We start from the raw sequence: 26173 nt of genomic DNA, 5'->3' as shown, positions 1-26173 counted from the left end.
TCTCCACTGGAACTGAAATCTCTCGATTCCTCCTCGCTTTCTAGCAGAGACTTTGATTATTATTTTATTTCTGGTTTTTTTGGAGCAAATATTTGGCACGCGTTTTCCGTCTACTCGCTTCTGCGATTTTGCTGCGGTTGTGGTTGTGGCACAGCTTCCTCTTCCTCTTCCACTTTGGTTCAGCTCTGCAGATTTAATTTCCGGTTTTCGCCTGGTCACAGATATTTTTTCAGAATTTTCTTTTATATATTTTTTTCTTTTCGCTTTTCCGCCGCTTCTATTTGACTAATTCTCTTTCGTTTGCTTTATGGTTTCCCCTTTGCGTTTCGCCTTTGCTATAATTTACATAATTTGCACTTTTTGCTGGTTTGCTTATATGGTTTTTATTTTCGTTTTTGAGTTATTTGTTTTCTTTTTAGAGTTTGAGAAACCTTAGGTAGCAGTTGTTGTTGTTGTTGTTGTTGTTGTTCTTGTTGTTGTTGTTGTTCTGGTTGATTTTCTGGTGATGGTTATCCTTATCCTTCTTAGTACAGTTTAGTATCGTTGTTTTCGTTCAGTTGTAAGATGTTAACTGCGGGCGAAAGGTTATATTTTGTATGTTAGAAAAAGTTTTTTTTTATAAAAATCTAGTTCTTTTTCTTAATATTTCATTAAAACTTCTACCTCCCAATCTTTATAAATCAACCACATTTTGAGTTCCTTCTAAACCAAAACCTCTTTCCCCTATTCTAGCCAAGTACTTAGTCCTCTTTTAAATAGATTACGATATCCCCCGTTTCTCATTTAACGCGATTTGCTTTAATTCCCTTAGTCGTAATCTTCCCCGCTTGTGAGGTTTCCCTATACACACAGCCCTGGCGCAGTTTAGTCCTTTGATATTAAATCCCTTGCCACAACTTAGCGAAGCGAACTTGCTGCTTACCGCAAAGGCAAAAGACCGCAAAGACAAATACCTGAAAAACAGAATGAACACCAAAAACAAAAAACAGAAAACAGAAACACGGAAAAAAATGACAACAAAAAGTTTAGCTGAGTTAATGTTTCATTAAAAATATATATAGTTAGATCCATTAGGAGTTTTTCTAACCCAATTCCAGTGTGAGACGAGGTGCAGCTGCTCTGTCACCTCGGAGGCCGTCGATAACAACAGCCAAAACCACCGAAACCACCCATTGCGAGCCCAGTCATTGATTAGTTTTTGTTTTCGGTCAACAAACTTGAGTAAATTAAAACAATGAATTTGCGTAAAAACGCGACTCGAACAAAAACAAGAAGGGAAAACCGAAGCAGAAAAATAACAAAAGCAGGCGAAGCGCAAATTAAAACAGTGGCTACTGGCTTTCGCGAGAAAGAGCGAGGTGGGGGAATCGAAGGGCGTGGCGACGGCGGGCGTGGCTGGGCATTGGGCCGAGAAATGCAGTAATTGAAATACATGCGGCGATGGCGGCATCGAGGCTGCGTGTGGCATGAGCTGCTATGTTGCTGCTGCCACAAAACAACGAAACATTAATGGCAACAAGCACAGAGATTTACTGCACTAAAAGATACCTTTTAGTTGATTTTAAAGATATTTTCTATCCTGAGCATCGTTTTATCTAAAAAAATCTTCATTAAATCCTAAAGGTGACATATTCAAAAAAGTTCTAAAGAGAGCTAAAGAGAAATGGAAAATCGACAAATTTACTTTACACAGCCGAAAGTCCTTTTCATCCACCTGCCACATGCTGCACCACGAACACGGAACAACCATTTTGTCCTCGACTGCTGGGTGCAAATATCGCAGCATGCTTTCAGGCGCCGGCCATCAGTGTCGTAGAAAGCCACAATAATTTACACGTGCTCGATGGCCACAGAGGGTGAAGAAGCAGGGAACAGAGGAATGGTGTGCGTGAGAGCAGGAAGGGAAGGACTAGCAACCGCATCATCTGGGATAAACTAAGTCCGTGGGGTTGGAAGGTTGAAAGGGCATTAATTATGATGGAAAATTAAAATATTCAACTTATTTGATTCCCGAGCGGTGAAGTCAAGAAAGAGGTGCACCCACTTTACCCTTCCCCCTTAAAAAGGGAAGTGTTTCATTTTGCCAACCGCCCCGCCCCGTTTACTTTCTATATCTTTGTCTATGGCTGCGTCAGCTGTTTGTCTAATTAGAGGTTTTATGAGTTATGTTGTGTTGGAGAAGAGGAAAGAGAAACCCCAGGGTTGAATAAATGGTTGGGGTAAAAAGCACCTCTCGCCCTTGTCGCGGTTAATTAATTTCAAGTTTAGTTTCAGTTCGCTCCAATTTGTTGTTGGTTTCTGCGGGCTTTTTTGGCACAAAGCTGGCAGGTAAAAAGTTTCAAAGTCAATTTAATGCTTCGCCAATGATGAGAGGCAGCCGTCGTACACAATGAGCCTTGAAATTGAAAGAGTAAGAGTCCTCCACCCCACCCCACTCATCGTATTTGACCTCATCGTCTAACTATCCCTTCTCAAAGTCCTCCTCCTCATATTTACCGATAAAATTGCAACCGCATAGGCGCGACAAAAATCGGGACAAAAGGAAAAAAAAAAGAATGTGGCTTGGGCTGCGGCTCCCTTGAGGACTGAGCTTTGCACATCTGGTGGCTGCATTTTTTAGCGCACACCCCACAAGGCCTCAAATTACCTGCTGCCCCCGATGTGTGCCACAAGTGCCTCACTATATCCGCTTTGAGGTTTCAACTTTTTGCGGTCGTCGGTTCATAATTGAACCCTTTGGTGGCCACATACACACACATTCTGCCTGCCAGGAGATTGCTGCACAAATTTGCCTTAGCCCCGCTGCAAATTATGCTCAAGGGAATCCACTTAGCGGCTTAGTTGCCAGGGATTTAAACAATGTAAGCCTTAATACACACGTTAAAAATTCACCTATATCCTTTCCATGGAGCAGGATTTTTTCTATCAACGTTATCCAGCGAATTGAAACTTCAGATACCCATTAATAACATTCATAAACCATGGAATAAGGTACTTTCGAGCTGATACAAAAAATAATATACTAAGATTACAAAATTTTATACATTTTGGACTTCTTTAAAGAAAAATAGTTTAAATGTTTTCCCTTTGAAAGCAATTTCGTTGATATTTTGCTCGGTGCTGAAACTCAAACTTCGAATGACTGCGTAATGTTCGTTGAGCTAGCTAATCAAGCGGCTAAGTGCGATTCGAAAGCCAATCAAAGTAAAACTGCATGTAAAATGAGCTTTCAGCATAGAATTTAGAGTGTTTTCGATATTAGAAAGCTGACTGACAAGCTGACAGAATGACAGACGCACTCAGGCGCCTCTGTTCGCTTTTGGCCTTTGCCCTGCATTCATTCATTCATTCAGCTGCTAACATGGCGATAAACATACACACCCAAACACACACTTCCTTATACATACACACATACACACATACATCAGAAGCCAGAAGCACTCGTATGGACGCTGCAAATATTGCCATTGAGCGAACGTCAAAAGTCATTTCGACAAAATACTGCTGCATACTTTGCGGCGCTGGCTTTCGAGTGAGGTTATTGGCGCCTCTTCTCCCTTTTGAGAGCGCATTTTGCTGAAGTGGTTGGTGGAGTCAAGGCTTTTGTTAGCACAAAGCCAAAACAACAAGTGCTATGTAATTACAACAACAACATCACCAGCACCAGCACCAGCGCGCAGCCAACAAGGGAAATGCAAAAATTCACTGAAAAGAGAACTGCCGAACGGAAAGAAGCTTATTTGTTGTTTCGGTGCTGAGAAACGACCTCGTGAGTAGTCACGAGGCATAAACTATATTGGGATTTAGTTAGCTTTATTAAGACTTTGACGAAATGATATTTTGAATATCATTAGAATGAGAAAGAACAATGTTATAAATCAAATTTCATAGAAAAAAGAAATATCTTCCAAACATTTTATTTCAATCTTTTTTAAGCCTTGCCTATTATTTTTACAAAAAAAATATATAATTTATAAGCTTGGGCTAAATGCCGCACGATTCGTGACCTTTGTAACCGAAAATACAACCACGAACTCATCCACAGCCGCCTGTTGCCCCCCAACTGGGTCAGACATCGCATCGGTAATGAGGCTGCCAATGCTGCCGATGCATCGCGATGGTGATGTTGATGGTGATGGCGATGGCGATGGTGAACGGATGAGGATGACAACGATTATGAGGCAGAGCAGAATGGAGAGGCGGATGTGGATGATGGCGACGATGATGAGGATGATGTGCAGCTGACATTATAAACAATTTCGCAGCCATTGGCGCAGTTTAATTAAAATGGCGACCAAAAATATTCAACTATAATCTATTGCAGGCAGTAAAGAGAGAGAAGAAATCGAGAAAATAAGCGGGGCGAGGGGGAATGGAAGTTAATTTCATGGCGCAAAAAGGAAATGGCACAGCAAACAAAGGCAAAGACAATGGCCACGGCCAGGAAAACCCAACCGAGCCAAGCCAGCCAGGATATGGGATACGGATAAGGGGAGCCGAGGGGCCACTGAGACAGAAATTAAATTGGAAATGTTGTACTTCGTGCAGCAGACAGGCCAAAAGGAAATACACCAAAGGCATCCTGCAATGCAAAACAAAAAATCAGGCTGCCCTCGGTGTGGGTGGATTGTAAATGTGTGTATGTGTGTGTGTGTGTGTGTTGGTGTAATTCTGCATCTGTGAGGGCGAGCAACAACAAGTGGCCAGGACACGGCAAGCGGAAGCTGTTGCTGCAGGATGCAGGGCCCTGTGTTATTATACAAATGGAGGCGGCCTCTTATAAGTTGGAAATTGTCTCAGATTTAGCAGGAAGAAAAACGAGTGAAAAAATAAGCAACAGCAGGGAAAAGCCAACGGAAGATAAGGGCAACTTCAATTTTCCAGGAAACGAAGGACGAATGCCCTAGAAAAGCTGAACTTATTGAGAGAAATTTAATAAACAATAATTCTGCGAACAAATCCGCACTTCTATCGAATTGTAAATAAAGCTAAGATAAAGCCCAGAGTGCTAAAATAAATTCCTGATCTTATTGCCAAGTCTCATCTGCCCAAGTCCAATGCAAACTTGTTAAACTTTTAGTGCAGTTACAAAGAGAGTACTAACCATCTTTCAAAGCGACAGACAAGACAATGTGGGAGATGGGAGATGGGAGTTGGAAGATGGGGACTTGGAAATGGAGACTCAAGGAAGCCAAGGGAACCAGGCTATACAGAGAGACATTGGGGAAAAGGAGCCACAGCCAAAGGAAAGGCTCCGTAACTGAGGCAACATTATTTAGGTTTAATCAGCAAAGCAGATTTGCATACGACAGTTTGGCTGCAATGAAATAAACCAACTGGAATTCAAAGGAGCCATCCCAGAGATATCCAGAGCACAGGGCTAAAAGCGGAAAATACATCAAACAAATGAGGAGGGCCAACGAGACAGGGTAGTCTATGGAAAACTATTACAAGCTCCTGACAACTGGAGAAATGGACATTTCAGCCAAAATGTCACATGCCAAGCCAACTTAAAGTCAACGAATTAACAGCCTGATTCAATTTTGATTGTCCTAATATACGGAAATTGTCCTAGCAAATTAAAGAAAAAACTCGTTGAATTTTTAATTAATGCTGAGCCAGCAAATTACAATTCGTAATTCCTACCTCAACTCAAATTTGTTTCATCTACTCTCCTTTTTTTAGTGCTGCCAATTTCAGTGTTCCCTCCGTGAATTAAAATCAAATTAAGCAACTTTTCGCACTGCACTACGACAGGAACAGGGTTAAAGCAATAAAAAAAAAAAACAAGGCTAAAAAATGCATCGTGTTCCGCATCCGTTAAAAAAAAGTTGTTGACATGAAAAAACGAAGTAAGTAACAAACATTTTTTGGTCAGCATCGTGTGTGGGTGCAAAAATTTCACAAAACGGGTAAAAAGCACCATTCAAAATGCAGCTGATGGCAAGGAATTTGCCCAAAAACGTCTTCATAGCCCCGCTCTACCGTAACTCTACTTTTCGCTGGTTTGGGAAATTGCTTTCGGTGATTTTTATTGGATTTTCGTGTGTAATATGAAATTCATAACAACAACCAACAACGACGAATGGTCAGGCAGGCATCAGGCCCAGAGGAGGAGAAAATTGGAGGACAGACAGTCGACTCCAATTGCGTTGGCGACGATTTGCAGTTTTTCATGATGCCACTGCCACTGACTCCATTGCTGCTTCCTCTGTTGCTGCCTTGATGCCATTTTAAATTTCCAGCTAGTTTACTTCTTTTTTTTCACCCAGTCCCGACAACGCTGAGCTCGACACTATTTGATTGCTGGCTGGCCGAGGCGTCACTCTGACAAGTTGCAAGTTTTTCCGCTGCCCTAACGAATCTCTCATTTGGGCATATTAACAATCAGCCACAGTTGGTTGACAAAAAATTTTCTTGCAAGGATAATACTTACATTTTTCCTTCAAGAATAAAATAAGAAAAATTCTTTACCTTTTACTTTCTTTGTTTTTAAAGAGAAATCAAAGTTAAGAAGCTATATAAGCTGTTTTTTCTCTTAAAAAACAATTCATAAACATTAAATAATTTGTGTTCTCCAAAGATTTTACACTTTCAACTTGTTATTCATCTATCCAATTTCGTATCTTGTTTAAGTAAGTGCTTTTAATTGGAGTTTACTTCCCATTTATACCTCTCTTTTAACTCAGTTTTTTTTACTACCTCTTCTAAAAGCCTCTACCTAGTGCTTATACTTTGGCTCTTCGTTGTATCCTGTCATTTATACTTCGTCCTTTTTTTCAGCATGAAAATGTTTTTTAAGCCAGAGTATACCCAACTGACTTTGAATCAGTTTCAACTGCAGCAATTTCCCAGTTTTTCTTTTCATACACCATATACGAACATGTCACATATCTGCGAGTTAACTTAGCTAAGTCTGCCATGGAAATTGTGAGGAAATTTTATTTCTGCATTTGCTAATTCACAGAATTTGTTGACCGTTCCATTCCGTTCCGTTTCGTTTCCCCAATTCCACTTACCCAGCAATTTTGTCGAAATGAAGTTGAGAGTTTCTGCTGTCCAAGAAGTTGCTGTTGGATTGCTGATGTTGCTGCTACGAATGTTGTTGGTCTTCTTGATGATTTTCTTGTTGTTGTTGCTTCTACCAATTGTTGTTGTTGTTGTTGTTGTTGTCGTTGTATTTGCTGCAGCTGCAAACAATCGGCGACCTTTTTGTTTTTGCAATGGAACAAACACAACAAAATTGTTGATGAATGTTCCATAATTAATATGAAAATTGAATTTTGCTCTCTTTTTGTTCGCCTTCGAGTGGTGTTAAGTTATTTTTGTTTTTGTTGTTTTTGCGTTTTTTAGGTTTATTGTTTACAATTGTTGAAGTTTATTTTACTTTATTTGGATGCATTTAATTTCTGGCATTTAATTTGGAATTGTTGTTGCAGTACTGGTTGCAGTTTTTTTTAGTCTTGATGAGTTGATGGCAGTTGCAAATTGATGAGAGAATTGCTTGATTGGTTGCTTGCTGGACTGATTGATGTATTGATTCTGGATTTTCGATTGGAATTTAGCTGGCATGTTTGATGCTGCATCGTATCATTCGCTCAGCAGATGCAAGGATATAGATATAGATACAGATACAGATGCGTATAGAGATGCAGATACGGGTGCAGATGCAGATACTTATGCAGAAACATGGATGCGAGAGTAGTAGATTCAGATGAGTTTGGTTTCAATTTAACGATTAATGCTTTACTTTAAACCTTTGTTTTTATTTATAATTTTTTAATTTCCGTTTTTAATAGTTATGAACACATTGTTGCTGTTGTTATTTGTTTTGGCTTTCCCTCGTGCTTTTTAATTTGCATTCATTTAATTTTTATTTAACATTTTCTGAGTTGTTTTTTTTTTGTTTTTGGTTTTTGTTTAATATTTGCATATTGCCTTTATGTGGTGAGTGTAAAGAAAAAACTTTTATTTAAATTGGATTTTTATCTGTATGGCAGGTCAGAGGGAGATAGGAAACAGAAAGAGAAAGAGAGACAGAGAGAGAAAGTGATGTGAATATTTACGTAGCTAAAATGTTTATTGATATTAACTATGAGGGGTATGTGCATTATCGTTTCATTTACTGCGAGTCAATCAATCTGCCGATTTTCCACTTGGCCCTCTCGATCTTGAGGGCCCAGCGTTTTGATTGATTTTCCCCCAAATTCCCAAACACAAAGCACAGCCTAATCGGAATTCGGCAGGCAATCAGCTTAATAAGAGCTTGCTTCTCTTTATTTCGCAGACATTTGTATCTCATCGATTGCCTGTTGCATGAACAGAGTGAAGAATTTCGTTTCTAAATGTCCGGCAAATAAATATGTATTTTTCCCATTTTTAAGAACTAGATGGCGCTATTTCAAACTGTCACAGGCCATAAAAATTCAATTCGTTTCAGAGAGTTTGGCGAAATAAGAAATAACAATTGCCCCGGTCACGCCCTCCTGGACAATCATAGCGCGGCACTTCCTGATGATATTCCCCACCATTGCCATATATATTCGACATCATACCATTCCCCATTGCAAACGCCCATCACGTGCCACAATTTACGGTCAAAGTTTCGAGGGTCGCAACACTCGCAAAACTGTTGCGACTGCCAACTAAACATTAGTTTAATGTGAGTATCTTCCTGGCCCCAGACCCTAACCTCCTACTTTTCTTCTGGACCCCTTCTGGACCCCTTCGATAACTATAAGTACTAGTGTTTGGATAGCCGGAGCGCACAAAGTTTGACAAAAGTCACTTAAAGCCGCCGCAGCAGCCATTTCGAATATCCGTTATGAGAACACAGGGCCAACTAAAAAAAAAATAAAAAAAAGAAAATGAAAAGAAAAGAAATGAAAGGAGTGGAGTGTAGATGGGGCAAAGAGCAGTTAAGAAGGACGAACGAATATACAGAAGAGTTCCAACTGAAGCTACTCGAATGATGAGAGTCCCTCGAGTGAGTTCGTAAGCAAAAGTTTGTTTTCTTTTTTACTTTTCCCATAAATCAATCAGTTATCGATAGCCAGGAAATTAGATAACTTTAGATTCCCAGAAACAAAAACATACCAGTGAGTTTAAGCTATATTGAACTTAAAGTAAGCCTAAGTTTTAGGGAAATAGTTTCTAATGTTCTTTTTAATAGTTATTTACTTTTGAATATTGAAATTTAAAGCTTTTAAGCTCTGAAGATTTCAATCTTAAGCGGTTTATTTGTTGTAAATATAAAATCTAGAAGAAAAGTTTCAAACTGAATTCAATTTTTAGATTATATTTGTAGATAAATTGAAAGAACTGGCATAAGTTTTGAAGGAAAAATAATACAGAATGAGTGAAGGTCTTTTTCCCAATTATTTACATATCTGATATAAAAATAAAAAGAGTTTTTTTTATCAAAATTTAAACTACAAGCTCTAGAAACAAATATCAACTCCAGTTGGATTTTTAATCTTTTTTACTAACTGACCAAAACGACCCCTAATCCCTGTTAACCGTTCTTCCTTTCTCCATCGTCACTTCTCTTGGTTTCTCTCATAAAATACACCTCAGAGCCCCGAATCGTTCTCGTCCAGTTCCATCAAGTTAATCTACCCGAATAATACCCTGGGGACGGGGGACTGCTAAAAATGATAAAAAGAGTTGAGCCACTGACCAAGAGACACCAAAAAAAAAAAGAAGGACAGAGAACGACAACCAAAAAAAAATCCCAGTCACTCAGCTAGTTGGGCCTTTGTTGTTGGTTATTCTGTCCCTGTTGTTGGTGCTTTTTTGCCTGTTGTTGGTAGACAACGTTGTTATTTATGACAATTTCATTGTCTTGTCCACTTGCTGCCCTTTTTATTTCCGTCTTTGCCTTTTGCTTATTTACTACCACCCATACACAGCCATACAGCCACACAGGATGTTCACACAGACGGGGGGAGTGAGCGAAAAGGAAGAGGGAGTTAGAGAGAGCGAACTTGCTTTTGTGTAGCATACTTTTGTGCGCGCGGCGTTATCAAACGTTTTCCGCGCTGTTACTCTTAGGAATCGGTGTATTTTTCTATTTCTTTTTTTTTTTTTTGGTGTACTAGGACATCTTTTTAAACAGCTCTATCCGTGTGTCGCTTGTCTGCTGTGTGCGTGTGTATGGCTGTTATCAGTGGCGTAGGACTCATTGATGGAACGTTTTGAGTGAGTTTCACCGAAACTCATTTTGAGCCAAAGAGCAAGAGAAAGAGAGAGTCGAATTAGAAAAGGACTCGACCAACTCAACTTATGTTTACACTTGGAAGAGCACGCCAAACGGAGTCCTGCCAATTGTTGCAAGCCCTTTGTTGTTGTCTTGCGGGTGAAAGCTTGCTGAAAACCCCTACATACACACGCACACACCAATATTTATGTATAACCAATTCGTTTTCCTTCTTCTTCTTCTTCTTTTTTTTTTTTTGGCAGTATTTGTTCAAAAATTTATGAAGCTTCTGCTCGGTCAAAAGTGGCTTAGGAATTTATTTAATTAACCCCAGGCTGCCAAGGAAAAGCACCAACAAGAGCAGCTTTTTCCCCTTTTCTTTTTTTTTTGCTGTATGACAGCAAAATTGTCCTTTAAGTGTTTTATGAGTGCGGCATGATTTGAAATGATTTCTATTTCTGTGCGGTGTCTCTCTGCTTGCTTTTTTTTGTTGCTACGTGCTCCAATTCCCACGCACACATACACACAAGTAAACAGGAAAAAATTGTGATATTTTTGAATGATTGAAAAGGAACGTACCAAAACTAAGCTGGCTGTTACAACCAATTTTTAGGCAACTAATTTTGGGTTAATAAGAGGTTATTACAATATTATATTGAAAGCAATTATTTTCTTCTGTGTACGCACTAGTACATACGCAAACGTAACAATAGCTGGCAAAAAAAAAATAAGAGAAGCAAAAGCGGAATGCCAGGATAGAGGCAAAAGTAAACTTGCAACTTGTTTGCGCTTTCCCTCACTGCCATTGTTACTGTTTGTTGTTTTTGTTGCCGACTGCCTGCTGATTAGAAATGCTTTTGATGTACGTATGATGAAAATCTGCGGCTTTTCCACTGCGGCAAGTGCAGCAACCTGATTCAGGCGTAATGAGCAATTAAAAAACTTTCCCTCCCCCTTTTGTTTGCCAATTGAAACTTGGACAACGAGATCTAAACTTTGGATTAAAATAATTGCCTTTAAAATTGTAGAGCTTAATTTTAGTTGACATTTAGATAAAAGTTTTAATGGAACTTAATTATTTAAGTTACACTTTTATATGCACAAAAAAATGTAAAATTTTTGGTTTGAAACATTTATTTAAAATTTAAAATAATTTTAACCAGATAAAAGCTTTTATAAAGTTTAACAAAATGAAAAATTTTTGGTATTTTAACTGTATTTGAACGCAAAGGAATAAGCTTAAATAAGTTTTGGCCCATTAGCTGTTTGTTAATCCTGACAAACTTCAATCATCATACATTTTCACATTAATATTATAGGAAGTAGAATTGAAAATTCGTTCTGCTACACGGTTAATGAGTTTTAAAAGTTTCTCAGTCGGTCTGTGAAAATATTGTGAATTAATTCTGTACATTTTTGTAGCCTTCTATCTACTTAAGCTTGAGTAATTCAACTCCAACTACGCATTCACAAGCTTCATATAACTTAATAAGTAACTTGAGAATTTTCAGCAGCTGCATTCGTAGAAAATGCAATTACCGGCCTGAAAGTTGTTCATATTGTTCGGCAGCTTCTCCGTAAAGGTATACCAACAATTTAAACTTTACACCTTTGGGTATTTCTACGATTACCCATCGTAAACTATTCGCTGACCCCAAAGAGAGTTCCCGACTTTTGATAATTGCTGTTGCCTTGCATTTTGAGCTACTAAAAAGTGAAAGAAAAAATGCGTAGCTTATTCTGAATTTTATGCATAATAACTTTTCTTTTTAGGATAAGTTTACCGAAGCAAGGTTACCTCAGTCCGCTCTGTGATGAGGTTTATACTTTATGCATTCCCTCATGGCTTGGTATATAGTGTTTTTTTTGCGATTCCTGTGAGATATTGGGTATGGCCTTCACCCCCAACTGTCTATCCAACAGCCTACCCCACTTCCCTCATCATCCGTTCCATGTGTTAAACCAAAAAGTTGTAAATCTGCCAACTTACGTTTAGTGCAACAAAGTCGCGCTTTCGTATGATGAACATAAAAGTGTGAGCAAAAAACAAAAAAAAAGGAAACTTTACTCACACATGTACAGGGGCAAGAGGAGGGGAAGCGAAAGAGAGAACGGGGCGGTGGAGAAAGTGAGAGAGGGCGAGAGGGCAGAGCGGGATGGGTAACGGTTAAGTTAGTGCTGAGGAAAAGCGCCGAGCTCGACAGAATTCCATGCTGGCGACGAAGATGTTGTTAAAATAAAATAGAAACGAAGGCAAACGACGGACGAGCAATAAAAAAGTGCGTAAGGAGAAAAATAGAAAATGACAGAGAGTGGTAAAGGAGAGAGGGGAGGGCAAAGGACAGCAGGCAGAGCGCGGCAGCAGCAGCAGCAGAAGCAACGATGACGATGTCGAAATTAATACGAAGGAATCACATTAAAACTTCTACAAGAAACCAGAAACAAGGAGCAAGGACTCAGGACTCCTTGAAGCTCTCGCCTGGCGAAGCTTTCGGTTGGGTTAAAGACGAAACATATTGTGCGTAGACGCCAGTAAAAAGGACGAACAGGACGACTCACCAATACACACACACACAGCCAACAACAGAAACACCAACACAGACAACGTGTTTGGGTTTAAGTGTTTCGGTGCAGGTTGATGACGGGGGTTGGATTCGGGATTTTGGATTCTGGCAGACAGATAGACACGCACACAAACCCCCACACACTAGCAAGTGTATACACACGCAAAGTGGAGCAATTCCGACAACTCCATTTGCATCGGTATGTGTGCCAAAGCGTGTGTATTTGCTTTCCATTTATGTGTGTGTCTCTGTGTCTTTAGCGTTTAGAATAAAGGTACACTCACATATACACACACTCATCACGTTTTTCCGTTTCGGCTCTTTATTATGTCTCCCTCAAATGTTAAATCGAAGAGGGCCAAAATAAAAAAAGGGGGAAATGTGGCAGAAGCCAACTCGAAGAGGACAAACAAATTCAAAGCAGTACAACCTAAAATCATCATAAACAAATCCCCAGGCAGGGCGAACTTGAATTTAGTTTCAAGAACAGATGATTTTTTTAAACTTTTATTAGTCTTTGAAAATTGTAAGCTTTTGGTAGAAAATATCACGAGATTGTTTATATTTTGAATTTATTTATTTTTTGAAAGATTGTAAAACAGCTTTCTGATGGTCAATTTCTATATTTTATTCACAATTTCCATAAATCGATTTATTTATTTACCAAGGCTTACGGGCGAAAACATCGATCTCATATAAATTTATGACTTTCTTTGAATTTGAGACTAAAAGTTTATTGTGAAACAAAAGTGGCGCCTGAAGCCTGTTCAAAATTCAAAGTTTATTTGAATTTATCACAAAAAGATATTGCAAATTTGATATAAATTTATCACAATAAAGCACAAATACAAAAATATTCATAAAATCACAAAAAAAAGAACTAATAAAATGCAATATTCGAGTGGCCTGATTATGAGATCAGAGCTATTTTAGCTATTGCAAAACCACTGGTCGAGAGTCCTTGTCAAATATAACCCAAATTTAATATCTATAAACTATAATTTTCATTTTTCAGCATATGCAATCAACTAACTGAGGTGGAACATTAAACCCCCACACAATGCATAAATTCGATTTATACTTCACTCAATCAGAGTCAGAGGCGATTACGTTAATATGCCATGGGCGTATAATAAATAAGGTAATAAATTCGATTCCTTAACTGATTTATGTTAATTGAGTTATAAGCTCAACACTTAAGAAAATAGCAATCTACGTTTTCATCACTTATCAAACAATGAAACTATTATCTATAATTACGAATTAATTAAGATTTTATGTCATTCTTAACTATTAGGAAAAACATGAAAGTAGTTTTTTTATCTTTAATTAAAATCACTACTGATGTAGAGTGAAAAATGTTTTAAGAGAATTTTGCTGTGCTCTTTTATATGAGACCTTTAAAAAGCTTAAAGTAGTAAGCCCTTGGGTGGCCGCCTTTTCCCGCTTCAGGCGCCACTCGAGCTGCCTCATTCGTCTCATGTTTCCGAGTGCCACCACCATCTCATGTGGCACCACGCGCTTCGCAGAATTCGAATCCCCCCGTGCCCATACCCACCAACAACATCAAACTATCGATGGGCTGCGGCCCAATTTTTAAACTACATGCCCTAAAATGTGAACTAGGCGTAGTCAAGCAAAATGATTGATGAAAAATCTGCGTGTGTACACAACTTGCCACTCAGCACGACACACATACGAACATTCGCATGTATACACTCACACATGGACGCACATATACATGACCACTTACGCCCACTTAGACACGCCGCGTTCTGGTTGCTTTTTCCATTTTTCCTTTTTTTTTTTTTTTTTCTTGTATTTCTCCTTATATGTGTGGTGCGGCTGCTGCTTTTGCCAGTTGTTAGTTTGGCAGAAAAGTTTTCTTCCCTTTTGCCAAATTGAATGATAAGGAGGCAGGAGAATGAAGGAAGGGAGCAGAATGGAGACATGAAGGATGTGGGTGGAAATGACTAAAAGAAAAGTTTTTCTTTTTGGCCAACTGATTGATAATAGTGCAAATGTTAATTGCATAAGGACTTGGCAAGAGGGGGATCGGAGCAGGAAGTTCGAAGAGGAAAAACCAGAATCGAAAACCGCAAAACTGCAATTTCGTATGAGAGAAAACTGGCAACAATCTCGGCACAATGGATTCGCAATTTAAGTTGTGTACAATTAAATTTTAATTATCGCAACAACAGTGAATCCGAAAACAAACGAACGCCAACCGCCAGCCGCCACCCCCCATAAGACCCCACTTCAAACAATCAACCACAAAAATGTGCGTTTTAAATCGCAATAAAAGTGCGCTTAAGTCGCTCTGATTTCGATTCCAATAAAACAATCAGTCAAAGCACAGACAAAAAAAAAAAGGAAAGAAGCCAAAAAGCCAAGCAAAAAATGTGCAAGCGAGTGGAACTAAAGGGGAAAGAAGGAAATCGCTGGGGATTTCCCTTCGACTGTGTTCTGGGAAAATTGCTACGATTCGTGGAGATAACTGTCAGAAGCAACAGTTTATAAGCCAAATACGAGCCCGAAAAACTGAACTGCACTTCGGTCGACGATTGGGTAATTCGCTGGGAAACTTTACGTTTTCTTCTTGCTTATGTTTACACAATTTTATCACTCACCAAATTCAGTTATTTTCTTTGTGGCTTGCCACAAATCAAACGAAAATTTCACTAGCAAATGAAATTGTTTTTCCAGCTAAACGAATCCGAAATATTCTTCTTTTTTTTTTTTTGCAAAACGAAAATATGTATTTCGGAAATAACAAAACCAAGTTGGAAAACATTAAAATTTGTAGCCAGTTTGTGGTGTTTCATATGGTATTTGGCCAGAATATTTTAGTGACAACCTCACACTAGATGCTCGTTAAATTATTTTAATTTGCCCGTCTCCTGGAAAAACTAAAACCAATAATTCCCCAGTTGCAGGACATGCAGCTTAGAAGCAGGCGCAACAATTACACGAAATATTGAGTGGGAAAATCGTAGCATACTTTTAAGCTGTTGCACCGAAGCGAGTGCATTGGTTTGTGGGAAAAATGAGGAAAGCAGAAAAGTTGCAATGCGAACGGGATGGGGATGCAAGAGGAAGCAACAATTTTGCTGGTTCTGTTTACCTTTGTTCGTTTAAGCAAACATTTTTAATTGGCTATCAATTTACTGCAATTTTTTAGTTGTCGTTTTGTATATATTTTTTTATGGGTATTTATTTATTAAATTTAATTTTATTTTATTTTGTTGATGATGAACACACTCGAGCTGAAGTTTTGGGGAAACGCACAAACACACGCACAGACGACACTTACACACACTTGTACGCGCGAGAGCTGCCACAGAGGGAGATAAAGTAATTTGTTGTTTGTTTGTTTGTTTTTTTTTTTTGGAAGTTTCTTCACGCACTAGTCAATAAGTTTTTTAAGTCTATACGATTTGGTTAGCTTTGACTTTGACTTTGACTATGATTGGGTTTCGTTTCGATGTCGGGACTTCCCCGCTAATTTCCCTCTCTGCACAGGACAGCTGAACTAACGGTACACACACGCCAAGGCAGGCGAATGGCGGCAGCTCGGAGAAAGTGCGTCCTGTCTGGTTGTACCCTAACGACTTAATGCGCTCAACGCAGCTTTTCACACGGCCATGGACCACGAACCACGCAGCATCCACAGTGGCTCGATCCGAAACGGAAAACGAAGCTTCCAGCCGAATGGATGCCGAACGTTCGAGTGAGTTTTTCTTGCTCCTATCTTTTTGAGTGAGTTGTGCCTGGAGAACTGAAGGAACTGTGTATTCGGGGTCATTGTCACTCAATCCTGAGAGTGGCAACTTGAGTGAAAGCTGCCCTGGAATGTTTACAGTCGAGTAACGAGCAACAGCAAATGCTCTGCCAACGACGACGTCAACGGCGGCAGCGTGAGTGGGGGCGGCCGTGGCTGGTCAATGTCTCTATACTATACCTGAAAAAATAATGGGCCTGGACGTGGACACAGCACAAGGCACTCAACAAAAAATTAATATGCTATATTCGAGGGTGTCAAGGAAATGTCTAGAGACTTCATAACTCACATGCTGGATTTTCTAAGACCAAAAATTTCATTAAGGATCTTCAGACACATTTTCATGTTATTAAATATATGCTGAGTATTGTTTAATATTATAAAAACACAGAATTTTGATTTTTTAAGTTTAAATTTACTGCTTGATTGTATGGGAGCCAGTCAATGACCAAATAGTTTCAAAAACCATAAACGTATGCGTAATCCTATTCCGTATGGTATAAGATAAGATAATAATGGAAATTGGATTTTATTAGCTAAATAAGTAATATTAACAAAAGGATTGCCAAAATATGATTTTCTACTTAAAACAAATTTTATAAAATTCATTTTCAGTGTAGTCATGCAAGATGACGAACCCTAACTAATGAGCGACAAGTGTGACAAACACTGGCCTTTTAGAAGCTCGGATAAAGCGCTGGTTGATGACTGGCTAATATTTTAGCGAGCAAGAAGACAGCGACAGCTGCACCGATTTATAAAGACACACGCGGAAATCAAAGGAAATAATGTCACAGCGGGTTGGCTTAAAGAAAGCTACCAACAATATACACAGTTATCATTTATATGTCATCCCAGTTGACCTTGAAAAAATCGTCTGATGTCCAATGCCATAATCCCCCAATTGCTCTACTCTGCAGAGCTTATAGCAGGCAAGCGAGCGAGCTTACGAGCATGAATTATAGAAACCAATAAAATTAAGTGCATTAATTTATTTTGTTGTTCTTGCTGGAATACAAAATGGAACTTGGCACAGCCAAAAGCCAAGGGCAAAATAATCAAATATAACAAAAACGATAACAGGATTATATTCAATGTATACTATACACAGTTATAAGAATGCACATGCATTCGAAAGCCGCTGGGCAGCTTACACATGTGTGGCACTATGTGCATAGTTCACAGGCATCAAAATAAAATGAACATCTGACGTCCTTTAATTTTATTAATTGGGGCTTAAGTGAATTAACCAAGAAAATGTCTATGACTTATATTTGTATGGAATATTATTAAATATCTAATAAAACGAACCTTTTCTAAACTTGGCAGTATTCAGAATTGAACTTTAATATAATATTTTAATATCCTATTTTTCTATAAATATATTGCGCATATTTTTTTTATTTTTCAAAAGTAATAGCTTCTGACTCGTCGAGCAATAGAGGGACCACATTTTAAATAAGTTGAAGTATCATGATAGGTCTTACGATCCCTATGGATCGTCGCGGGACCCAAATCTAATCCTGCAATCCCAAATTTATCCTTCCTATGACGACTATCTGAAGGATCACGCATGGCAGTTGCTTCTTCAGAGTAGGGCGACTTCCAGTTTTCAGTCGATATTTTCAGAGTGGAGTCTTCAGTCTGGCATATAGCCAGACAACACTTCGTTCCATCTATATTGTACAGTCCCTTGCTTTGTCCCTTCCATGCTTAAAAACCATCTAATTCACCTGTAAGAGATGACAAGTATAGCCGGAAATCTAAAATGTGAATACAGGGTGCTTATTGATGTGCGTCCTAACTATGCTAGGTGGGTGAATTCACTAGATCGGAGGGTGTACTCGATTAGTGTTAACCGTCTAACATTTTTTGTGTGTCCAGAAACTTAAAGAAGCCATTACATCATAGAGCGCTTTAGTATACGTTTACACTTAATAGAACTGTTAAGTAAAGCCTGTTAGTTAACGCTCACTTCTAACATAGTCCAGTAAAGACGATGAAAAATGTGTGACCAGCGTCAGCAATAGCCTGTCACTAAAAATTTGTTTTCTTTTTTGACAACTTCTCAAATAACAACTACTTGGTCACTCAGCTTCATAGAATTGAAATTAAAAAAAAATGCCGGAAGAAAATAAAAATCAAATTGACTTATCCGGGGACGGCGGCGTCCTTAAGGAGATCCTTAAGGAAGGAACAGGTTCGGAGACTCCGCACAGCGGTTGCACCGTGTCTCTGCACTACACGGGTCGCCTGGTCGACGGTACGGAGTTTGACTCCAGCGTTAGCCGCAATGAACCCTTCGAGTTTCCGCTCGGCAAAGGTAAGTGCTTGCCGGTTTCCCGAAACTTCTACTCAGCATTCTGACCTGTGGTACTCTCCAGGCAATGTTATCAAGGCCTTCGACATGGGGGTGGCCACCATGAAGCTCGGTGAGCGGTGCTTCCTCACATGTGCTCCCAATTACGCTTACGGTGCTGCCGGCAGCCCGCCCGCCATTCCACCAGATGCCACTCTGATTTTTGAGGTATGCTTAGAAAATATTCTTACTCATAGTTAAAATCTTAAATAAATATTAATTATACTTAATTCAAAATGCATATAATTCTGACCATTATAATTATTTTTATCAATATATTTACTTTGTTATTCAGACAATTTGAAAATCATATCTGTAAATCAAAGCCAATCCATAAATCTTTTCCTTTCAGCTGGAGATGCTGGGATGGAAAGGAGAGGATCTGAGTCCTAATCAGGACGGCAGTATTGACCGCACCATCTTAGAGGCCAGCGATAAGAAACGCACTCCCAGCGATGGTGCATTCGTCAAAGGTTAGCTTATCATATTTATGCGGTTAACTATAACTTATGCGGTTTCCCAAAAACAGCTCACATTTCTGGAACTTTCGAAAATCGCGTATTTGAGGATCGTGATGTGGAGTTCGACTATGGGGAAGGCAAGGCCATCGGTATTATCGAGGGAGTGGAGATTGCCCTAGAGAAGATGAACATAGGCGAGACCTCCAGGTAAATCCCTTCAGTCATAAGAAACTATGAAGATTAAAACGAAACCTTCACAAAATAGACTAAAAATTCAAGCCAAATATGCGTTTGGAGCAGAGGGCAATGAGGAATTCAAGATTCCACCCAATTCAGCAGTAGAGTACACAGTTAAGCTTGTAGACTGTGGTAAAGGACTGGAGGAGTGGAAACTGAGCGACGAAGAGCGCTTGGCAGAAGCCAAAGTCTACAAGGAGAAGGGCACTAACTACTTTAAGAAGGAAAACTGGGCCCTGGCCATTAAGATGTACACAAAATGTAAGAATCTTCTTCCCAACACTGCCGATACCAACGAGGAGGTGAAGAAGATCAAGGTGGCCACACACAGCAACATTGCTTTGTGCCACCAAAAGTCCAACGATCACTTCGAAGCTAAGCAGGAGGTAGGCTTTTGCGTTCAACACATAATATTGAATAATTAATTAGGGTGTTCATACATGATTTAGTGTAACGCTGTTTTGGATTTGGACGCGAATAATGTGAAGGCCCTATATCGTCGTGGTCAATGCAACTTGACTATCAATGAACTGGATGATGCTCTTGAGGATTTCCAAAAGGTTGTTAGCTTCTTAACGTGATTCCATTTCAGTTATTGTAAAACTGTATCTTTAAGGTTATCCAATTGGAACCTGGCAACAAGGCCGCTGCCAACCAAGTTATCATCTGTAAGCAGAAGCTCAAGGAGAGCAAGGATAAGGAGAAAAAGCTATATGCCAACATGTTCACCAAACTGGCCGCCAACGACAAAGAGGTATAGCCAAATTCATAATAAAGTAAAGCCAAATAAAGTACAACATTCTTATGTATCATCCCCACGCGTGTCTTCTTCGCTGATTTAAACCACGAAACTTTTGCCAAACTTTAGACCGAACCACCGCGGGAAACTGACGTGCTTAGCAAGTGCGGCGAGTGGTCTGAAGAGGATGCCAAGCGCGAAGCCGAATTGACGTTAGAACGCGACAATATTATCATGATCTAAACCAGATCGACTAGTGCTTTAAGTAATATTCCCTAGGGTTTATAATCCCACATCGAAAATCCAGTAATGTAATGAAGAATTGGTCTTAATGCCTATTATATGAAATAAATAATCGCTTTGAGAGCTATATCGATGGTCAAGTATTTCGAGGTAATAGCTGGAAGCTAGGTTTTGTCTCCCGATCTCGTAGCCATAATGGCGATGTGGGCACCTGGGATTTAATGTACTCGGAGGCCTTAAAGCAGTATCCGGAACAGAACTTCTTCCGTTCTGTTAAGTCGTAAACCTTGTTTTTAGAAGCGCAGATGGTGTACTTTTGCTTGGGAATGCTGCAATGCATTAAAATTTAAAAACTGAATAAAGCCTAGATATTTAAAAGAAGATATGGAACACTTACTTTTCTAAAACGCTGGAGCATATCGGATATCCACAAAGTTTATTTATTTCCCGCTCGTCCACAATGTCACAATAATTTGATGGACCAATCTCCCAGAGCTGCACATATAAAAAATACTTATTTCCTTCACATCGCTTAAAATGTAAAGTTCTTTTACCATTGATAGAAACTCTGGCTCTGGTATTCCAGGCTCCAGAAGTCGCACCACAATTTCATGAGCCCTCGCAATCGCCGCTCGTTTCTTTACCACCGCCGCTATAAGTTGTTGCCTGCGCACCATGGGGCATTAAAATTCAACATCATTGAATATGTATTTATTGTGATTTACCTTAGTTGGTCGTTCTTCTCCGTTGTCATATTTGTGTTTTTTTAATATAATTTACAATTGAGATGGGCGATCGCACGAAAACAGAAACCGATAAAAAAATGAAACATTGTTTTAAAGTACAATTTTTGAATCGTCATCGTCAAAAAACATTTCTAAATTATATAAAAATAAATGTATAAATAAAAATGCTAGTTATTAAAAAGAAATTTTATTATAGATTTCTTAAATGTTAATATATTTATAACATCACCTTATTGCTCGATAGCGAGCCACTTTTTATCGATATATGTAATTATAATTTTTTTTTTCTTAGGGTCACACTGTTTTTGTAAACGTAAATAAGAAATTGATAAGAAAACAAACGAAAAATGGTTTGCGAGAAGTGCGAGGCAAAGTTGTCTAAAGTTTCTGCCCCCAATCCCTGGAGAACAAGTACAGCTCCCGCTGGTGGACGTAAGATCAACGAAAACAAGGCCTTGTCCTCAGCTCGCGAACGATACAATCCCATCGGAACTGCTTTGGCGCCTTGCCGGTAAACGCAATCTATCAAGAAACATTTTAAACATCTAAAATGCCAAGTCTTAACATTCCAGGATCTGCCGTCAGAAAGTACACCAGATGGGAGCCCATTATTGCCAAGCATGCGCCTACAAAAAAGCAATATGCGCTATGTGCGGCAAGAAAATCATGAACACCAAGAACTACAAGCAGAGCTCAACGTGATGCGGTTTATCAAGGAATTCACTTAAGCCTAACCTAGCCATAATTAACAGAATAATTATATTATAGTACAACAAATGCCTTAATAAGTCAAGCCTCTGAAGGGGTTTTTTTCCCGTTTTCGTTTGCCACTTTGGATCTGAGAGGAGTAGCTTAGACCATCCTTGTCAAATTCCAATGGCATTATGCCAAGATCGCCAGAATAGCGATTTTTGGCAATCTGTAGATATTTTTTACCCCTCACAGAAGTCAGCCTTTTGTCCTGGATAATCAGCACATTGTCCGCCTCTTGCGTGGCCTTCGCAGTTCCGAAAACCGAGCTTGTGGTGAGCTCATCCTCCTGACGCTCTTTGCGCGGATGCATAACCAGCGTCACGTGAACATTATGCTTAGTGGCAAAGGATCGAAATGCTGCTATTATAGAGTCCTGCTCCCAGAACTTATCGCCTCGATATGTCGACACGCCCATCATGAACTGCAGATTGTCAATAATCACGTGCATCACGTCGTGCACATAGGAGGCATGCTCGATAGCTTCCAGAACGGGCTTAAGTGGCTGCTGTCCGTGAAAGGTCATAAAGTAGAGGGGCAAACGCTCGAATTCCGCTGCCCAATGGTTAAACTCCTGCAACCGTTCGTCCAACGGATATCCAACATACTGTCGAAGCAGAGTGGCAGCCAGCCGGGTATTCCGTATCTCGAAAGATCCCCACAGCGTGCTTACACCTTGCATGGCCAGGTCTAAGGAGTACTCGCTCATGAAGGTGGTTTTTCCACTGCCTGTGGGTCCTGTGAGAATAGTCAACTCTCCCCTCCGGTGACCTTTGAGGAGCTTGTTCAGGACTGGAAAACGCTTCCATTTCACTCCATTCACTTTTTCGATGTTCTGCAACTCGCTAAGAATATCATTCCGCATGGCTCCAAATGTGGTAATGGCCTTGTGCCGCACTGGCGTCGCTTTGGCCAAAATGTGGCGCAGATTAAGGCGTCGGCGCAGAGCCAAATGGGGTGCTGGTTCCGTTTCGGTGGGTCGGATCAAAAGACACCTTCGTTCGTCCATTTTTAGTGCAAATGCTCGAGCTGCATCCCAGCTATGACTGGCATCGTAGTGCAACCAAAAGACAAGCTCCTTGAACCGCTCTAAGCCGGGCAAACACTCCTGAGGCAATGTCTTTAACTCGTAAGGCAGACAGACAACGCAATCTGAGGAACAATAAAAGAAAGAGCATTAATTTTAGGTAATTTAATCAGAGCGTACTTCTTTTGCACTGATAAAAAATTGTTTTTAATTTCTTTTCAACCACTAAGATAATTCGTATCTTGAAATAATCCTAGAGCACGCTATGATATGAATCTTATGTATAACTATTTTTTTTACCAATTTGTAAATTTATGACATTTTAAAAATGAAATACAATTTTACTTACGCGTATCAATATTCTGTGTCGCAAGGACAATAAAATCCAGAAGATTGCTGACTAAAACCGCTTTGTTCTTGTTTGCCGCGCCATGAATTAACAGTCCGGAGCTCGAGCTTTCCTGGAAGGTTTCCTCCCGTCGATCGCCCAGATATAACACCTTTTCACCCACCACCACTTGCGCGGCATTGCGTAACCTAAAGTGGAGTAGTTTTTGCTTCGGGTCCCACTGAGCTCCAATGACATTTAGTTGGTCCTCCTTTAAGCCCTTAACCCCTAGAGCTTCACATGCTTCGAGAGTCACATCGACGAGGTGAGGAAACCTGGAGTCATAGAGCGGTTTTCTTTGCGGTGGTCGCCTGTAGCCATCTGGCGTAGGCAACTGGTAGGATAATAAAGCGTTGGCCAGGGATGTTTTTACATCGCAATTTGGGCAAATAAAGGCTCCTATGGGGTAATCAAACACATAATAGGCACGTTTAAAGTTATTACTTCTTAAACTCACCCGTCCTCTTGTTTACGTAAGCCAACAGGCCTTGTTCGGCGCCTTTTTGGGCATTTGTCGCCGGCTGCCTGTTGCGTTCGCACAGTCGGCACTCCAGTTGCAAGCACGTGTGTCCATCTTTGTGGGGCAAGTTTAGCTGCCTCAGTTGTCTCTTGAAGTCCACGTACTCCTTTGGGTCCAGTGAACACTCTGCCAAGTTTGAATCAACTTGATTAGCGTAATTTTTTCTCCAATCCCGGATTTTGTTGTTATTTATACGCAACAGCGGTTTGATTAAACCGGCGCGTCTCATTTTCCATGTTATCGGTATCGGAGGTTGGGGGTGTTAAATAGGGATGGTAAGTTTAAAATGTCCGCGTTGTTTGGCGGAATAGCACATAATTTAAATATACCTTATGAGCATTAAATTATATAAAACTTTATAGGCTGAGAAACTTTCTGAAATTTGATTTACCACCTCTGCTGGATTTGTTTACTTTTGCTAATTACTTTAGAAATTAGAGTGGACATGCCACTTCCAAGAACAAGAGTATGTAACTTTTCAGCCATAACTAATTTTATTTAAGTTTTCAGCCAACTCGAAGTTTCAGCATTTCCTACATTTTTTAAAACTGCAAACCCCTATATATTTCCATACCCATTTTTAATAAAAATATACATTTTTAAAGCTTTTTACATTTATTTTAGGAACAAAAGATTAGTTTTTTTTTGTATAGCAGTTTTCTGGTCGTCATTCTGAAATTAAAGTAAAAAAGTTTTAGAATTGATTCAACTAGGTTGGAAAAAATGTATTTTTTTAGAAAAGCAATCAGACGCCTTAGACCATCCTTAAGCCGAAGCTTTCTGGTGGAAACCGCAAAAGGTGTTGAAGGTAATCATCATTTAATTGCTTAACCAAAGCAATATTGTAAAATATAATTACCTTTGTGATAGACAGAAAACAAAACCCTCCAATTATTGATCACATCAATTCCTTATTCCTCAAAAAATGCCAAGTGATTCTAGAAATCAAAAAAAAAAAAGTTAGTTTAGTAAGATAATAAAAAAATGATCACAGGGTTTTAATAAATGTTTTTGTCAGACGCCTTAGCCCATCCTTAGACCGAAGCCTTCTGGTGGAAACCGCAAAAGGTGTTGAAGGTAATCATCAGTTTAACAATTTATTAGACAAAAATGAAACTGCATACAAAAAAATAAATACCTTTCTTGTTATAGTCCATGTGCTCGATGTTAGCAGAGCCAAACATAACCTAGAATTGGCAACGTGAGGAAAACGGCCATTTTAGCATCTCCTCAAGCTAGAAAAGAAAAACAACGCTTTGTTAATACCCTAATAAGATACACATAACCATTTTTTTGAATTTTTTTGCATCAGTTTACAATTTTCCACACGAGTCTAGCTCTCGGTACAGGTCTGTGTAAAAATTCATCACAACAGCACAAATTACTTAAAACTTCATTATACCTTACCTTTAAAATGAGTAGTTTAACCAAAGGTCTCACGGCCCGGGTGTCTCATCGACCCCACATTTCGGCTGGAGGTCTCGGCGTCCTCACATGTTACACCGAGGTGTCTTACATGCACAAAGCATGCATTTGCTTAATTTCAACCAAAAGGTTTCAGAGTCCAATATTTCTACTGTAAGAAAAAAAAATCATCTTAAGTACAAACTCTAGGTAGAATTAATTAATACACTTTTAAAGTGATATGCCATCAGATTGCCGATTCATCTTAATTGAACAAATATAATTCAACAAAGCGCTGAAAAATACAGCGCAAAGTCGAGAAAATGTCCCTTCAGTCTCGTCATCAGTTTCATCATTTGAGGCATAAGACTTCCCGTTTTTTACGCACTTTAAATTCTTCTAATTAAAGACCTTAAAATCTTCAGCGGACTTACCATCTCCTTCGAGTTTTTGATAAAAAGTGAACCACATCCGTCAGCACACGTGGAAGGAAAAGTATATGTAAAAATGGCGGCGTACTATCGATGTCGTTGCATGCAGCCATGGAAATATCGTATCGGAAAAGCATTAACTTTAAATACATTTAAATTAATAACTATAACGACAAATAAATATTCTAATTTTTTTCCGTATTGAAAGAAATTTATCTTGTACCAGAGTTAAAAGTAATAAATGATAGAACTATCACTAACCCTAAATCGAATCAATCTGTTTATCTTTAATAACAAATAATACATATCCTAAAAAAGAAGTAGT

The 26173-nt window shown here is 39.2% G+C and overlaps 4 protein-coding genes, 1 long non-coding RNA gene and 1 other non-coding gene across 8 annotated transcripts; 2 read left to right on the top strand and 4 right to left on the bottom strand.

The window, feature by feature from the left end:
- Positions 1-32: 32 nt before the first annotated feature.
- On the bottom strand, positions 33-16384 carry LOC121530250. 2 transcript variants are annotated; one of them, XR_005993875.1, is made up of 3 exons: positions 16076-16384; positions 7020-7208; positions 33-571 (listed from the first exon to the last, which is right to left on the bottom strand). It is a non-coding gene; the product is annotated as an uncharacterized LOC121530250 (long non-coding RNA). The 2 variants fall into 2 exon arrangements; XR_005993876.1 differs by having other exon boundaries at positions 7020-7190; positions 16076-16383.
- A 2207-nt stretch (positions 16385-18591) lies between these two features.
- LOC108110905 (FK506-binding protein 59) lies at positions 18592-20709 on the top strand. The gene is made up of 8 exons (XM_017220166.2): positions 18592-18866; positions 18928-19070; positions 19255-19375; positions 19432-19570; positions 19629-19986; positions 20050-20160; positions 20217-20354; positions 20469-20709. Exons 1-8 carry the CDS (start codon positions 18665-18667, stop codon positions 20580-20582), a joined length of 1326 nt encoding a protein of 441 aa, XP_017075655.2. The 5' UTR covers positions 18592-18664; the 3' UTR covers positions 20583-20709.
- On the bottom strand, positions 20652-21466 carry LOC108110906 (putative RNA polymerase II subunit B1 CTD phosphatase RPAP2 homolog). The gene is made up of 4 exons (XM_017220167.2): positions 21308-21466; positions 21137-21248; positions 20980-21077; positions 20652-20911 (listed from the first exon to the last, which is right to left on the bottom strand). The coding sequence occupies exons 1-4, from the start codon at positions 21334-21336 to the stop codon at positions 20719-20721; spliced, it is 432 nt and encodes a 143-aa protein (XP_017075656.1). The 5' UTR covers positions 21337-21466; the 3' UTR covers positions 20652-20718.
- Positions 21467-21621: 155 nt separating this feature from the next.
- LOC108110907 (cysteine-rich PDZ-binding protein) lies at positions 21622-22107 on the top strand. The gene is made up of 2 exons (XM_017220168.2): positions 21622-21839; positions 21901-22107. The coding sequence occupies exons 1-2, from the start codon at positions 21676-21678 to the stop codon at positions 22028-22030; spliced, it is 294 nt and encodes a 97-aa protein (XP_017075657.1). The 5' UTR covers positions 21622-21675; the 3' UTR covers positions 22031-22107.
- On the bottom strand, positions 22010-26158 carry LOC108110903 (twinkle protein, mitochondrial). Of its 2 annotated transcripts, none has more exons than XM_017220164.2 (7): positions 25852-26158; positions 25421-25589; positions 25152-25248; positions 24873-24951; positions 23951-24685; positions 23455-23892; positions 22010-23230 (listed from the first exon to the last, which is right to left on the bottom strand). In XM_017220164.2, the coding sequence occupies exons 5-7, from the start codon at positions 24240-24242 to the stop codon at positions 22110-22112; spliced, it is 1851 nt and encodes a 616-aa protein (XP_017075653.2). In that variant the 5' UTR covers positions 24243-24685; positions 24873-24951; positions 25152-25248; positions 25421-25589; positions 25852-26158; the 3' UTR covers positions 22010-22109. The 2 variants fall into 2 exon arrangements, with proteins under 2 accessions (XP_017075653.2, XP_017075654.2); XM_017220165.2 differs by having other exon boundaries at positions 25806-25858.
- On the bottom strand, positions 25663-25778 carry LOC121530269. Its single transcript, XR_005993883.1, has one exon. It is a non-coding gene; the product is annotated as a small nucleolar RNA Z5 (small nucleolar RNA).
- Positions 26159-26173: the final 15 nt, after the last annotated feature.

This window comes from Drosophila eugracilis, unplaced genomic scaffold (genome assembly GCF_018153835.1).
Source record: "Drosophila eugracilis isolate 14026-0451.02 unplaced genomic scaffold, ASM1815383v1 contig_445, whole genome shotgun sequence".
NCBI lineage: Eukaryota > Metazoa > Arthropoda > Insecta > Diptera > Drosophilidae > Drosophila > Drosophila eugracilis.
Note: the sequence above shows the minus strand (reverse complement) of the source record. Positions and strands in the feature narration are given on the sequence as shown.

What these genes read in the sequence shown, in the direction of transcription:
- LOC108110906 (XM_017220167.2), bottom strand. Translation starts at nt 21,336, where the DNA reads ATGACAACGGAGAAGAACGACCAACTAAG. An exon ending in GAGAAGAACGACCAACTAAG is followed by an intron (nt 21,249 to 21,307) that starts GTAAATCACAAT and finishes CATGGTGCGCAG; the next exon opens with GCAACAACTTATAGCGGCGG. An exon ending in TGCTCCAGCGTTTTAGAAAA is followed by an intron (nt 20,912 to 20,979) that starts GTAAGTGTTCCA and finishes AATGCATTGCAG; the next exon opens with CATTCCCAAGCAAAAGTACA.
- LOC108110905 (XM_017220166.2), top strand. Translation starts at nt 18,665, where the DNA reads ATGCCGGAAGAAAATAAAAATCAAATTGACTTATCCGGGGACGGCGGC. An exon ending in CGAGTTTCCGCTCGGCAAAG is followed by an intron (nt 18,867 to 18,927) that starts GTAAGTGCTTGC and finishes GGTACTCTCCAG; the next exon opens with GCAATGTTATCAAGGCCTTC. An exon ending in CGATGGTGCATTCGTCAAAG is followed by an intron (nt 19,376 to 19,431) that starts GTTAGCTTATCA and finishes TCCCAAAAACAG; the next exon opens with CTCACATTTCTGGAACTTTC.
- LOC108110903 (XM_017220164.2), bottom strand. Translation starts at nt 24,242, where the DNA reads ATGAGACGCGCCGGTTTAATCAAACCGCTGTTGCGTATAAATAACAAC. An exon ending in TTACGTAAACAAGAGGACGG is followed by an intron (nt 23,893 to 23,950) that starts GTGAGTTTAAGA and finishes ATTACCCCATAG; the next exon opens with GAGCCTTTATTTGCCCAAAT. An exon ending in GACACAGAATATTGATACGC is followed by an intron (nt 23,231 to 23,454) that starts GTAAGTAAAATT and finishes ATTGTTCCTCAG; the next exon opens with ATTGCGTTGTCTGTCTGCCT.
- LOC108110907 (XM_017220168.2), top strand. Translation starts at nt 21,676, where the DNA reads ATGGTTTGCGAGAAGTGCGAGGCAAAGTTGTCTAAAGTTTCTGCCCCC. An exon ending in ACTGCTTTGGCGCCTTGCCG is followed by an intron (nt 21,840 to 21,900) that starts GTAAACGCAATC and finishes TTAACATTCCAG; the next exon opens with GATCTGCCGTCAGAAAGTAC.